This window comes from Corapipo altera, unplaced genomic scaffold (genome assembly GCF_003945725.1).
Source record: "Corapipo altera isolate COAL_440 unplaced genomic scaffold, ASM394572v1 53, whole genome shotgun sequence".
NCBI classification, from domain to species: domain Eukaryota; kingdom Metazoa; phylum Chordata; class Aves; order Passeriformes; family Pipridae; genus Corapipo; species Corapipo altera.
The window spans coordinates 5861491-5875384 of record NW_020884900.1 but is presented as its reverse complement, the minus strand read 5'-3'; the positions used below and the strand labels follow the sequence as shown (position 1 = coordinate 5875384).

Below are 13894 nucleotides of genomic sequence, written 5' to 3'. Positions count from 1 at the left end.
GGCAGGTCCTTTTTCCTAGCAGTTGTGTTACTGTTTGTCTTGAAAGAAAATGGTGATGTCGTGGATTTAATTCTGGATTGTATTGTCAGTATGGCAAGGGAGAAGAGTGTAGAGATTATAGAATATGGTTGCCATGTGTCCACATGACAAATTCTGGCCAGGATGTGCTGACAGGACTCCTGTTTCAGTCAGTGGCAGCAACGTGACTTATGTCCAAAGCCAAACTGCTCCATATACTCATTTCTGTCAGACAATCTAAGCATGTCTTGAGTGGAAACTGCAGCTGAAAGTGTATCTTCATTGGTTAGCACCAATAGCAAGAGTTCTTTTCTTTGCCAGGGAAGAAGGAAGCTTTTGAATTCAGGGAAGTTTGTTAGCTGTGCTGTAGTCACAGTCACCACCTGATCTTGTTTTCTTACTGACAGTGCTGTATTTGAAATGCAGTTTTGATAAATATAAAGCTTTGAAACACTGTCTAAAAGCAAATACCTGTTTATTATAAATCACAGGAACACAGAAGGCGAACTACAGCTGAGGATGGTTCATCCCTGCACAAATTCTGGAATCACAAGCTTATTAAATGAGCAAAAGTGCAACTGTTGATGACAACCACACTGTTACATTTGGGTGTCTTCTGTCTTTGCAGTGCTCAGCTGGTATCTGTATAAAGAAGAGTTGATGTAATTATTTTTGGTTATGAGATCAGGATCCATCTTTTTTGGATAAATCTCATTTAAAATATGCTACTCTAAAGTGGGGAATTGTTACTTGGATTCATGAAATCATAGAAGGAAGATCCAATCTGTAATTCTTGAACCATTTGGCAGCTGTTGCAAGCTCCGTCTGAGCAGTACTTACTATAGATGTGCTGCAGATGTGCTGGGGTTGACCCAGGATTTCCATTTTAAATTCACTGTTACGCTTTACTGGAATACTTTTCACTTTTATTGGAATACTGTCTTCCATTGCAGGGGAGTAACTTAATTACTTAGTTACCTGTTTACTGCCCCTCAGAGAAAACTGGAAATTTTAATGGGTAACAGAGTTGGTGAGGACGTATCAATCGTGGTGACCAGATCAATATAGCAACTGCAAGAACTAAAAACTAAAAACCAGCATCAACTCTACTGTCTAATTTGAGCCCACCTTCTGTCATGTAAGTGAACTATGGCATGCCCATGTACAGCCATCACAAATAAACAAACAAAAAACCCCACACAGTTGACAAAACTGACTTCATAAACATGTCTGTGATGCTTATACCTTTCCACAAGTGATTTGCTTTCCACCAGGAGTGTGTCTCACCTTGTTAAATGTACTGTTGATATTTGGGCAGAGAATGAAGAGGAGAGACCATTATAAGAAGCTGTGTAGAATAGGTGGTCTCATCCAACTAATTTCTGTTGTGGTTTAATTTATTCCAGAAACATCTATCCAGAAGCACATTTTGTGTGAAGGGCTTGCATTTCAAAGTTGGATTTAAGATATCAAAATGGTAATACCTCCAGTACTTTTTTTTAAATTTATTTTGTTACCCTCCTTTATCTTGTCATACATGAAGCTAGAGTCACAGCATCTTAAAAGTGTAACAGACCTTGAGATTGCTTAGTCTGTCGTCCCCCCCTTTTTTTTTCCAGCCCTTTCTTCAGTGGTTGTTGAAACCTGGTGTTTCAAACTGGACCCAGTATTTTAGCTGAGGCCTTAACTACCCTAATTGAACGAAGGAATGAGATCATCTTGGGGAAGAAAAGATGGCATATTTGGTAGTAACACTTCTTTCAGCTTAGATTACACTCAGCTAGATACTGACCATCAAAAATGTCTATAAGTGGAGTTCCTGGAACGATGGGGATGTTCGATGTTGTCTCGTTGATGATGTTGAGGAGTGATTTGACTTCTGATTCCAGGTGCTCCACTGTTTTTATTACTTTCTAATGGAAACAAAGGAGACAAATGGATAAAAGGAGGTAGTCAAAGGGTCAAGTGGAAGGAATGTGTAAACCCAATGTCCCATAATGCTGACAGCTGTTTAATTTATATTGCGCATTGCAGGTTTAAATATTTGTTGTGTTCTGCTGGCCCCTAGTGGCACCAAGTATTAGCACTTTGTTTTGCAAGGGTTGCGTTACAGCACTCCTGTATGAAGAATAACCCGTCATTTGACTTCTTGGAGGGAGCTTTACAGTAATTTGTTTTTGATTCTTTATTATTTCTGAGCCGCCATCGTCTCCAATAAAAGAATCTGTGTGGAAGATGAGAGGATCTAATGAGATGTAAAGAAGAGGGCTGGGACTAGAGCAGAAGAAAGGTAACATTGCCGTTTTAAGAACCAACAGCATGGAGTTTGGCAACTACCCAGCTGAGAATAGTTAGCTTGTATCTTGGGAGTGCTTAAGACAGCAGGGTAAAAAAACCGAACTTGGCAGCTTTCATAGAATCCCAGTCATAGAATTCATTTAGCTCTTGAGTGTCAGCAGGGGTGAGCAGAAACTCCTCCATCAGTCTTGAAGTCACCTGCAGAACCAGGTGTGAAACTTTACCAACATCAATTCTGAGATTGTTGGATTAAAGGCACAATTATAAACATTTTAGAAAAGTCTGATATACAACAGTCAGTGATTGGTTAATCAGTTTTTTTGAATCATCACGATTATATATTTCTAGTGATAATGGCTTTATAGTTACAAGCTATGACATCTGAAAAAAAATTGTCTGACTTTGACTAGAATAAAGTAATGAAGGGATGTTGTCTAGAAATATTATTCTTTTTCTTAGGCCAAAAGAATACGGCAGAGGTCTGGTAAGGTTCGGGAGCCAGCACAACTGCTCTTACCTCTTCAATAATATCTAAGCGTTCGTGGATCATATCATGTTCATTGCACCAGCTTCCCCTTCCCAAACTTCCAGGTAACTCGTCAACAGGATCTGCAGCAGCTGGAAAAACAGACACAGGTGAATTGCAGGAGCTTTTAAATAGCAGTCCTTGCCTTTCTGACTTCTGGATTGGAATTTTACATGCTAAACAGCATCGTTTATGAGGCAAATGTAGGAACTGAACCTCTCTTCCGATGCCCCAGTGCTGTGAGTGTCTCCCTGCCTGCACATGTCATGGTTCATTAGAACAAGGTGTTTTCTCTTGCCATGGGTGTTTCTGTTTATCTGTGCATTTGTTTTACATGATCTGCTTTTTTCCTACCTGTATGGGGTAAGTTTATAGACTGTAACTCTGTCTCTGCAAGTATAAAACGTAAGTGTTGGGAAGATGTACCTTACACAGCAGTTACTCTTGGACTTTATTCAGAAGCAGCTGGTACAGTAAAGCTTTGAAAAGTAGCTAATTTTGTCCACTTTCCCAAATGGATAGTGATGATGGCTGATGATTCCTCTGTGCCAGAAGGTTGTCCCTGACAATCTGACTTCGCAATGTGAAGAGAAATAATGAAAGTATGTACAGCTGATGTTATTTGCTGACCAAGTCACTCATATATGCTGCTATACACGAAGTCACTTATCTCTCTGACCTGTGTTTACCTCTCAGTACTCATGAGCTCTTGCTCTTTGAACTTTTCATTCTGCTGGCTCTGTTCCGTGAAAGGTCAGTACCTGCTGGTGTCCATGCTTTAGTGGAGCCAATTTCCTTTCCATAACTTCTGTGCAACATTCGGTAACATTTAGATTTTAATACCTGTGTAGAACTATTGCAGAGTATTTTAAGCCTCACTAAAGTGATCTTGCCCCACATAAAATTAGGTCTTGCTCTTGTTTGAGGCCTGGAGCAGCTATGGTAGTGAGAAAGCAGCAGTAACTCATTCTGTCATCATTTGATTGTAACAAAGAGAAAACTATGAGCTTGTGTTACAATGAACAGTAAGAAACACAAGAGCAGCAACTTCAGTACTGTCGTGCCAGGGCAGTGGTTTGGAACTTCTGCAGTGCTTCACTGCAAGTCTGTGCCAAGGTTTCTGGAGTGCGGGTGTCAAATGACAGCAAACACATTGTCAAGGAAGGATTGTAATCATTGCAGTTTAGTGGGATGAGAGATGTACTGTGAGTTGGAATGGCATCCTTGGAATTGGAGGGCAGAGAGGAGGAGAGAATTAAAATGTGACCTGATATACTGAGTATTATTTAGAAATTGGTTTGGCAGAGGTTTGGTTGGGGATTTTTTTAGAGCATTCACCAGTTGGTGGTGCTGTTAGGATAGAATCCCGAAGACTTCATCTACTGAAGAGTGCAGAAATACAGCAGGTACTTCAACAACAGCTGCTTTGCAGTTGTCCTTTTTTTCTCCTTTGCTGCTCGTGGTAGTGGTTTATGAGTGTTGTTACCATCTAACATAGTGCTAATGAACCATGCTACTTCTCAAAATTTTTATTTCTTTACATTTTTTTTCATGACTGGAACAGTGTGGAGAGACTGAAATTATGTTAGAAATACAGGTTACAAAACAGTGGCCAGTCTTTATCTACAAACCTTAGTTTTCCTAATAATAGGACAATAGTAAGATCTATTTTGCTGTCAGAGGTGAATAAAATTTCCACCTTTCCAGTATTCCCAGCCCTAGCTCTCAGTGTCAAGTCCAATGGCGCAATTCAGCTGTATGCTGAACTGCCACTCACTGTGTTGGAGACAGAACCAAGGGCAAGCAGAAGGCATGGTGATGAGGTAACTGTGGATCAGTTGGCTGCTGGGAACATTCCCAGATCTAACTACAAATGAACTGGGAAAAGAGGCAGCAGAAATCATTATGCGGACTGAGAGCAAGTGGAGGAATTTAACAATCTGCCAGGATTTTATTTTTCACGATGTTACCCTAGATGTAGATGTCTGGATCACAAGGGTATAGGTAAAGTTTGGGTGAAGGCCAGCACCAGTTGTATGCAGATGTTAAAGGAGCTTTTGGCCAGCATGATCTACATGCCAGGCTTGCTTAGTTTCGTCCTTTCCCTAGAAATGGAAATGCAAGAGGGTTAATGTTGGCTAGCTGAAGTTAGTGTTGGCCACTTCTCTGACCATGCACCTTATACCATGCTCGTCCATTAAAGAAAGCTCAAACCTGTGCTGTAGGAGAAGTGGAAGTGCATCCTGCTCGAGCCAGATTGACCCAGAGACTCTGGCCTTTTGAAATCACCTGAAGACATGGTTGGCACTCTACTGGGACTTCTTTCACCTTGATTCTGATACAAGACCTTAAATTTGCAAAGTGACTTTTCGAAGCAGAAATTTTATATGGTCTTGCTCAAAGTACTTTAATCATTAGCTTAGCACTTCTGTTCAGTACAAACCTCAGCATTGCGATGGCTGATTCTCTAGGCGGGTGTATGTAGGTGGGTAGGTGAGATATGATGGGTGGCTGCCACTTGCTCAAAGCAGGTGTGCCATGATAAGTATGTATAGCCATCATAAGGTTGTTGCATCTCACTGTGAGGTTAGCAAAGCACTGACAGCTCTGTGTGCACCTAGAGACCTGGGCAAAGGGGTTGCTATGAGATGCAGGACCCAGTAGTGCTTGGTTCCTTGGGCTGGTTGGTTCTGTGGGGTGGTTGGTTCCTCTCTTCTGAGACAGAGGGAGACAGCTTTCTGGCGCTCAGAGCACATTTTTGCCCTAATGAGCTGTAATGGGCTTACCACAGGAGGACGAAGTGTCTTGTCCTAGTTTGACAGGGCTGTAAGATGTCACTCAGAGCCACAGAACTAGTGCAGCGCCTACAAAATGTAACAAATAGCCTAAGCCTGTGTCTCAAGAAGCACCTGATAGCTGATCTTAGCAAGACCTAAGAGTTAGTATAAGCCAAAGCATGTCTGGTTCCAGAACTCACAGTATGGAGCTGGCTGAGGGCTGACCTAGCAGAAACCCTTTCAGGACCTGCACCAGAACAGGGTACTTCAGGTAGGTGGTTGCCTTCCTGGCTGGGCAGCAAGTGCTTTGTCAGCAGTGTAGATTTCTTCTGTTTTCTGAGTTCTAGACTGAGGCTTTGTCTACTCAAAAACCTCACTGCTGTTTTGTTGTCTGGCTCCAGCTCTTAACCCACAGCTTTATCTCTGAGATGGGCTGTTTGCAGGACACATCCGGTCCCTTGTAAATACAGCACACATCTGGGTCACTATGGTCAGGCAATTCAATCCAAGCAATAATTTCCGTGTGTTCAAAGAGAGTCACATGTTGCTTATGAGCACTGCCCTTCTCTGTATTGCAGCTGGTGAAAGAAAATGACACAATATGACCTTACTCCAGCAGCACCTCTACCTCACATAATAGTAACAGTCACCATGTAAAGGAAGTGAAGAATGGAAGGCTGCAAGCCATGTAGGCAAAAGGCTAATGGCATTTTAGGATACTTCCGTGTGCTTGCTTTCTTGAGGTGCTGAAAAAACTTTTATATGTAAATTGGAATTTTTGCTTGCTTATGTTTCAAATCACATGCATAAATACAGAAAACTTTGGTAGTGAGTTTTAAAGCTAACCACTTTTAAAAGTGAAATGTTCTTTGTATGCCATGTAAATTACGTATCTAAAATGTGTGGGTGTTTGCAACTTCTGACAGCTTAGGCAAGTGTGTAGGAGGCATATTTCAGTGTCTTAAATCTCTCATTTGAAACTTAATAGATTATTTCACTCAGACAGTTGTAACATTTCAGTATGGCAGAGAGAAAATTACCTTTCAGTTAACATCCCATCTGCAAATTTTCCCCTGATGTTTCCTGCAAGTGAGATGTTTAGTTAAATTCTTGAAGTCCATTCTATTTGATATATGGGTGGTTATTTTCAATCAAGAACCAGAACTGTCTTCTTCAAGATAAGAAAACCACCTGTGCCTTTTTTCCTCTGCTGAAGTCCTGTGTGCTACCCTAATGGTGCCCATAAATCTGGGTAGTTCTAGCTGCCCTGTGCTGTGATGCAGTCAGACACCAACAGGGAAATGGAGCATCTCTGAGTTGGTTGCTAATAAGGATATGTTTAATAGAAGAACATGCCTAAAGTTTGAAAGTAGCATGATGAAAAGTAAGGATCTATGTACAATGGTCAGCCTGACCATAAAAAACCTGATCTTATAGCAGGGGATAGACAGAGCAATGAAGGAAAAATCAAAACAACCTTAGCAAACAGGTTAAGAGCAGAGGCCTTAGACTGATAATATCTCTCAGTTAAGCTTCTCTGCCTCCTCTACATTTGATATATATTCCCCCACCCCCCAAGATATTGCTTCTACATGCTCCCTGAAGATGTCCCCTTCTAGGACTGTCAAGATTCTGTGTATCCAGATGCTGCTAAGTGGTTCATTTTTATCATCCAAGCAGTTGCTTATGGTAAATATCAGAATAAACCTGAGTAACTGTCTCTTTTGCTATCATTTTCTGCTGTTAGTAGGACCAACAGCACTGAAGTATGTGATCATACAGATCTGGTAGGTCTTTATGAGTATACTTCCTAATGACACATTGCTGGTCAAACTGAAGTTACAGGCTTGATCTAGAAATTGCTGGTTTGGGTTCATCAGTCTATGTGACAGAGAAGGTCAAGGTGAGTGACCACAATGTTCCCCATTGGTCTTAAAATCGGTAAAATTCCTTTTGCCTCATTGTATGATCAGTGTGGTTTTGAAAGTTAACTGCGAGTTCATGTTGCTCTCAGTGGGGCGGGAGGAGTAAAACAAAGCAGGCTACAAGCCAAGTGAAAGGCACGTGAGATTGAAACAGGAACCAGATGGCAAATGAGGAAGCCTGAAAACATGTGATAGAGCAGGGGGAATGAAGAACATGTATAGCTCTTCAAGAAAACATAGTATGCTGTGTTCTTGTTTGCACTGCCTTAGGTTTAGCAGTATCTTTTCATTCCTAGAGCATATAGCATAAGGTGGCCAGGCAGCTTTTGATGAGAAAATGAATGGGAATCATGAACTCAAGGTCATGAAATGGAGTATCAGGTTCACATAGTGAACCCACTAACCAGTTTGGGAAGAATGCAAGAGTGCTAGATTCCCCTTTAATATGTGCACATAAGTTTGAAATGTTAGCTCAAGAAATTACGTAGTTTATAAAAGTGGTTGGTGAAGATAACTTTCAGCTGAATTCAGGAAAGGTCCAATTGCTTTGAACCTGAGTTGATACTTATACTATCAGTACTAGTGCTTTCAGACTGAAGACCGTGTTAAGCTAAGACTGTTGGTCATATTTAATTTTGGGGGCTGTTCTTGAAGGCATCAATCTTAAGTCAGCCCTTAATTACACTGACATCCTTAGATACGGAAGTACTGAATTAACTTTCTGTAGCACTCCCAGTTTCGTTATCATCAGTGTGCCCAAATTCATTTTAAGCTGTGTTATATATAACTCAAGCCATATCAAATTTTGTTGTTAGGACATCAAAAATAATTGATTTGGATAACAAGTGTTTTATGGAAAATGTTTTTTAATGCACAGATTCCCTTCAAGTTCTTATCCACTCAGGAGCATATCTTTAACTGGACATAGAGCATCTTTCAGGCTGTAATCCATGAAACACTAATGCTTAACTGTGATTTAGGCATCTGTGAACCTCTTTTTACAGTTTAGAGTCTCTATTTGCTTAAAGATAAGGGAATTCTTGCCTTTAGTAATTGCATTAAAGACTACAGGAATTGTAATAAATGTTTAAAAATGTCTTAGCAGCTTATACACTACCATAGGTTACTATGCTTCACACTGGGGGTGAATGCACGTGTTTGCTTATATCTGCATGCAAATATATATGTATACACATGTAAATATTTAAATATACACACCCCATTGTTAGGCTCTAGCTTTTATGGCAGAACTACATTGCAAATTTCATACAGGGTAAATATGGTCTGTCTAAAGTGGGAGATGGAAAGTAGGCATTGTATATTAGACAGAAAACTGATGGTAGAAAGATCTGAAATTTAAGGGTTGTGGTAAGATTGGTTTGTTTAGGGTTTTTTTAAATTATTTCAAGAAGGTACATTGAAAATGTTTAATGCCTGATTGGGGGTTAATCTGTAATCTGTATATTCACTGAATACTTCAACTGCTGCCTAAATGCCAAGTTTTGGAAAGATTTCAGACATGGAAGAAAACCCAAGGAATTTTCTGGTATCCAAGATTCACAAGCCTCTGATAACAGAAGCATCTTGAAATAAGTGTCCTCCATGAAATCAATTGTTTTTAATGTTCATTTTAGAAGCTGAATAACCATATCAGAAAGTCAAGTTCGGACTTCCAGACTGGTTCATACTGTGTTTATCAAGATGTAGAATATGCTACTATGAATATTATTTCAGATCCTGGATTGGTTAAAATTGTACTTATTTTAATTCTTTTTTTCCCCTGAAAGAGAAGGACCAAAGGGGAAATCTCATGCGTTGTAGAATGTGTTAGTGAAGGTGGGTCAGGTATCAGCCTACCAGTTCTCACATCTCTAATTAGTCTGTCCCATCCATCTATGTGTGAGATGTCATGATATGATGTGTTCTGGTCCTGCTGTGCATCACTTGTGCTTGTGAAATATGCACAATCAGAAATGAGACTTGTTAGAAGTTGTTGTTTACATATTTCTGTGTAAAATTATCTCATTTGGAGGAAGCTTTTGGTATAGTGATCCGTGTAATTCTCATTTGATAAGGGAGGTTCATCTCTTGCTTACCCAGCAGTGGGGACAGAGTTCATGCTGCCAGTGGGCACCATTTTTTTCAGGGACATCAGAAGCTGGGCCCCTGCCATGGGTGTCTGCCAGAAGCAAAACTGCCACTTGAAAAACTACTTTCCTCTTTCTGCTGTGTGACCGTATTTATGATTTTAAGAAGCACTTAAGTTTTGTATATTTTCATTCAAAGGAAGAAGGATAGCAATTAAATGTTCCCATGAAGGAGCTGTTGGCTTGGAGTATGATTCCAGCATGATGGTCTTCTGAACAAGCAGCCAGGAATATCCTCTTGCACTTGCTTCTGCAATGGAAAAGGACTACAGGGAATTGGATTGATAAGAGATGTGAGCTACGTAATTTGCAGGTACGTTACTCTAATTCATGGTGTAATTTACAATGATGCTTTGGGCTGCAAAAAAGTTTGCCTTTATTATGTGTTTATTTCTGTGTGAATATATATTTGTCATGGAAACTAAAGCTAAGTGTTAGGAAGATTATAGCTAGTAGCCGTAGAAGACTTACTTGTGTGTGGAGAAGGGGATGAGCTGTTTTAGGAAGAAAAGGTGCTCTGTCTTAATATACATAAAAAACTCAAGTTGTGTAGAATTAGTGAACTTAAGGCTGCCTCGAGAGTGGAGGAAGTGAGATGCATAAATATTGGATGCCACCATCAATTTGAGGGTGACAACTGGATCAGGGAATAAAGAGTTTTTCAACTTTGAGGACATGGCTTTTGGTCTGTGTTTAGTCATAGGAGCTACAGTCATGGGGAGTGGGTACACAGCTCTGTGATTGTGTAGTTTGCATATGGCTAAGTCATAGCAGTAGAAAGAGGAGAGTACAATGAAATGATATTGTACGTTTTTTTCTAATACTTAAGTCTAAGAACTTTTTTGAAGATATTTTGTTTGGCAGACAGTTCATGTGTTTTGCAACAGCTCAAGAAGTAGAATAGTGAGTGAATATGTACATACGTACATACTAAATCTTGGCATTCATGGCCAAGATTCACAACTGTTTCAACCAGAGTAGATCAGCTGCATTTGTGAATAGAGCCACATCCCACAGGTGAATAGCAGGAGTCCTATGTTTCTAAACTCCTGAGTTTTTTTGAAGTTTGGTATTAACTTTTGCTTTTATACATGGAGGTTACAAAGTCCTCAGAACTTAATAAATTCCTTTTACCTAAATGTAACAAATCATAGGGTTTTACAGATATGTAAAATCTGTAAAAAAGCTCACTTCTGTAGAGGACCCTATCTTCAGATGTTTCATGGTCTTAACAAACACACCTATTTCTTGGTACACTTTGTTGTGACAAGCTTTATGTCTCCTTCCTAGCTGGATCTCAGAGATGAGTTTTGCAAAGACTGTAATCCTTGCATTGGAGACAATAATGCTGATAAGTTTTTATAAGGACAGAAAACACCTACAGTGTGGAGTACAGGTTATAAACCATTACTACTTTGTTAGTAGAGAAATATGAGAAGTATGATTTAAGATAGGACACCTATCATAAATTTTTACTGCGGCTTTAATTCTACAATGCGTTGGTTAATCTCCAGGAGACAAAATGCTCTTTTGTGAGAAGGCAAATGGTCCACTTTAGGGGAAAGTTGACTGAAGGGATTTTTTTCTTTTCAGTTTCCAGGCAATGGTCTAACTTATAGATCTTCCCAGCTTTGATACTGCATGTAAATATCAGAGGATTCAAAATATCCTGAGAAGTCATAACATGTTAGCTGAAGAAAAACATGAATACACTTGTTTTACTTTAACTTGTAATTAAAACCAAATGAAACTTCTGCTGTTTAAAAGCAAATCACAGCACAGTGGGGAGTACTGAGCAGCAGTGCCTCCACTGAGGCCCTCCTGTTGCTGCCTCCGTAGCAGAACGCTCAGAGTTTGGTTTGCTCAGCTGAATGGCACATGTCAGTGGGGCCACCCTGCATGCCAGGTACTTGTTTACCCAAGGAGTCCAGGTCACCTCTCTGCCATGGATAAACATGGAGCAAAGACTTTGCTGTTAGGGCGCTGCACCCCTCGGAACAATTTGCCTGGAGGTTTTTGTAGGAATGGAAGCACATTTAAGTGGGGCAGGTATTGTTCCCCAGGCTACATTGTACACTGTGTTTGGGCAGCACCCCATAAACTAACTCAGCACCAAGAGCAAAGCACTATGAACTGTGGCCATTAGGCAGGAGCACGTGGCTGCATCCAGAAGGGCCCCTATGCCAGCCTCTTCTCCTGAATGATTTGGAGGCTGAGCTCTATGAATATGAGGTTGTTTATATTAATGGCTGAATTAAAATGTAAATTCTGATTTGGCCAAATCTGAATAATTTCTAAGAGGAACCTGCAGGAGTTAGGATAGGGGGATCTGCAAGGAAATCAAAAGTTAGATTTCCCACAAGTCAAAGATAGCAAAGGGAACGTGGGGATGATTTTCTTAAGCCTGTCAGCCAGGCAGGGTGCTCCCCTGGCCATGACAGACACAAAATTTTCCATCTTAGATGAAGTATACCATTGAGACAGCAACCGTGATTCCCTGACTGAATAGCTACCATCTGGCATTATACTGGGTACTAGTCTCCACTGCAGTTATTATTCAAGTACTATTCTGTTTAGCTGGATTTTATCTGAGTTTGCTAATGATTTTAGCTTAAAACCATACTTTTTTGGGGAATAAACCCAAACATTCTTCCAGGTTTTTTTTTATTTTTATTTAGTTTCACATTTATTTTGGTGAAGCTTGCAAAACTCACAAGAGGATAATGAATTCTTGTGGAGTGAAAACAAGAATGCTTTTGCTGGGGCATTGATATTTCAGTTCATCACTGATAAACATTACAAAGCCGGTTAGGTGGGAGGGAGTAAGGACAAGGAAGAGGACCAGGACCTGGGGGCAGAAGGGGGTAACAGTTTTTCAGGAAATGTTTTGAATGAAATAGGATCTTACTACCCTGCCATGAAATACAACCTTTGTGTTGTCACGAAGTAGGAGCAGAGGGAAAATAAATCTGTGCCTCAGCTAGAAGAAAAGATATAGTACAAACAGACTGGGAAGCCAGGTTTGTGGTTACACAGGGACTATAAACCCTTGAACTAGCCAAACTGAATGGTCACACTAATCAGTGTGATTACAGGTTATTCCAGCACTAATCTCGTGTTAATGAAAGTAGAATTCAGATGCAGGTTTATCAGATGTTCTGTGTTTATATTTTGTATTCCCAAGTTATTTGGAGAAGGCATTAAGTGCCTCAAAATCTCAGGAATAAGTAATCCAAAGCAGAAGAAAGGAAAATGTAGTGCTGTTACCAGCAAATTTTAAAAGAAGGGTATGACCAAAGGAGAATCTTTCTCTAAGCACCTTGAACTGCAATCTCATTTCTGAGTGGATTAGTTAGTATGTTAATAAGGTTGCCAGAACAATAATGATGGGGATTCAGAGCACTGGCTGCCACACCTCAATGTGGTTCTGAATTTCTGAAGATACAGTGATAGTATCTCCTGTAAGAAGTAAAAAATCTCTACCAAAACAATATGCCTACAGGGTGGAGTTCAATAACATAAAAATTGAGTTTTTCTGTTAAAAACAATATTCCCAAAGGATTTTGACACACACCTGTGTCACCTTCATATAAAACCAACACAGTGAACAATTATTGTCCTCCCTCTCCCACCCCATGCAAAGGGTTCAACAATGCTACGATTAAGCTGTAGTTTCTACTTTGCAAGTTCAGAATCACTTACCTAGATGATCTTGCTCCTGCAGGACTAAAATAAATGCCATTGCCCAAAGGAAAAGCATGGTTTCAGCCTCGCTGGGCTCTGCTGCAGTTCTGGTGGAGAGCCCTGCAGCCTCCCTCCCTCCCCAGCTGTGTATCCACTCCTCATCCAGCCGTTCGTGCTGAGGTTTAGCCAGAGTTAGGCGGAAATATGCCCAGGCTGAGCCAAGATTCTTAAGCTGTTCTCTGCTGCTTCCCTCCTTTTAAAAAACACCCTTCCAGCTCCATGCACAGCCCAGCTATCCAGGCAAGCTGGCAGTGGTCCAGTCTCCCCAAAGTTGTTTTTTTACCCTTGTATTTATTTACCCAGACTACAACTGGAATGCAATAAAAAGCTTTGGATCCTATAAAATACAGCAAGTGGGGCAAGGAAAGGAAGGGAGAAAGGAGGAGGAAGGGGTACTGGTTATTTCTTTCCCTGTAGGTTTTCATCTAGGGCGGGGAAAGCAGGAGCACTGGAAAACAC

The 13894-nt window shown here is 40.4% G+C and overlaps 1 protein-coding gene across 1 annotated transcript; it reads right to left on the bottom strand.

Moving 5' to 3' along the window:
* Positions 1–476: 476 nt before the first annotated feature.
* PLAC9 (placenta specific 9) lies at positions 477–13624 on the bottom strand. The gene is made up of 4 exons (XM_027649522.1): positions 13394–13624; positions 2834–2934; positions 1811–1931; positions 477–660 (listed from the first exon to the last, which is right to left on the bottom strand). The coding sequence occupies exons 1-4, from the start codon at positions 13449–13451 to the stop codon at positions 650–652; spliced, it is 291 nt and encodes a 96-aa protein (XP_027505323.1). The 5' UTR covers positions 13452–13624; the 3' UTR covers positions 477–649.
* Between the last annotated feature and the right edge of the window lie 270 nt (positions 13625–13894).

Excerpts from the sequence above, each read along its gene's own strand:
- PLAC9 (XM_027649522.1), bottom strand. The coding sequence starts at position 13,451 with ATGCTTTTCCTTTGGGCAATGGCATTTATTTTAGTCCTGCAGGAGCAA. Across the intron at positions 2,935-13,393 it reads GCAGGAGCAAGATCATCTAG|CTGCTGCAGATCCTGTTGAC; the intron begins GTAAGTGATTCT and ends CTGTTTTTCCAG. Across the intron at positions 1,932-2,833 it reads GCTTAGATATTATTGAAGAG|AAAGTAATAAAAACAGTGGA; the intron begins GTAAGAGCAGTT and ends TGTTTCCATTAG.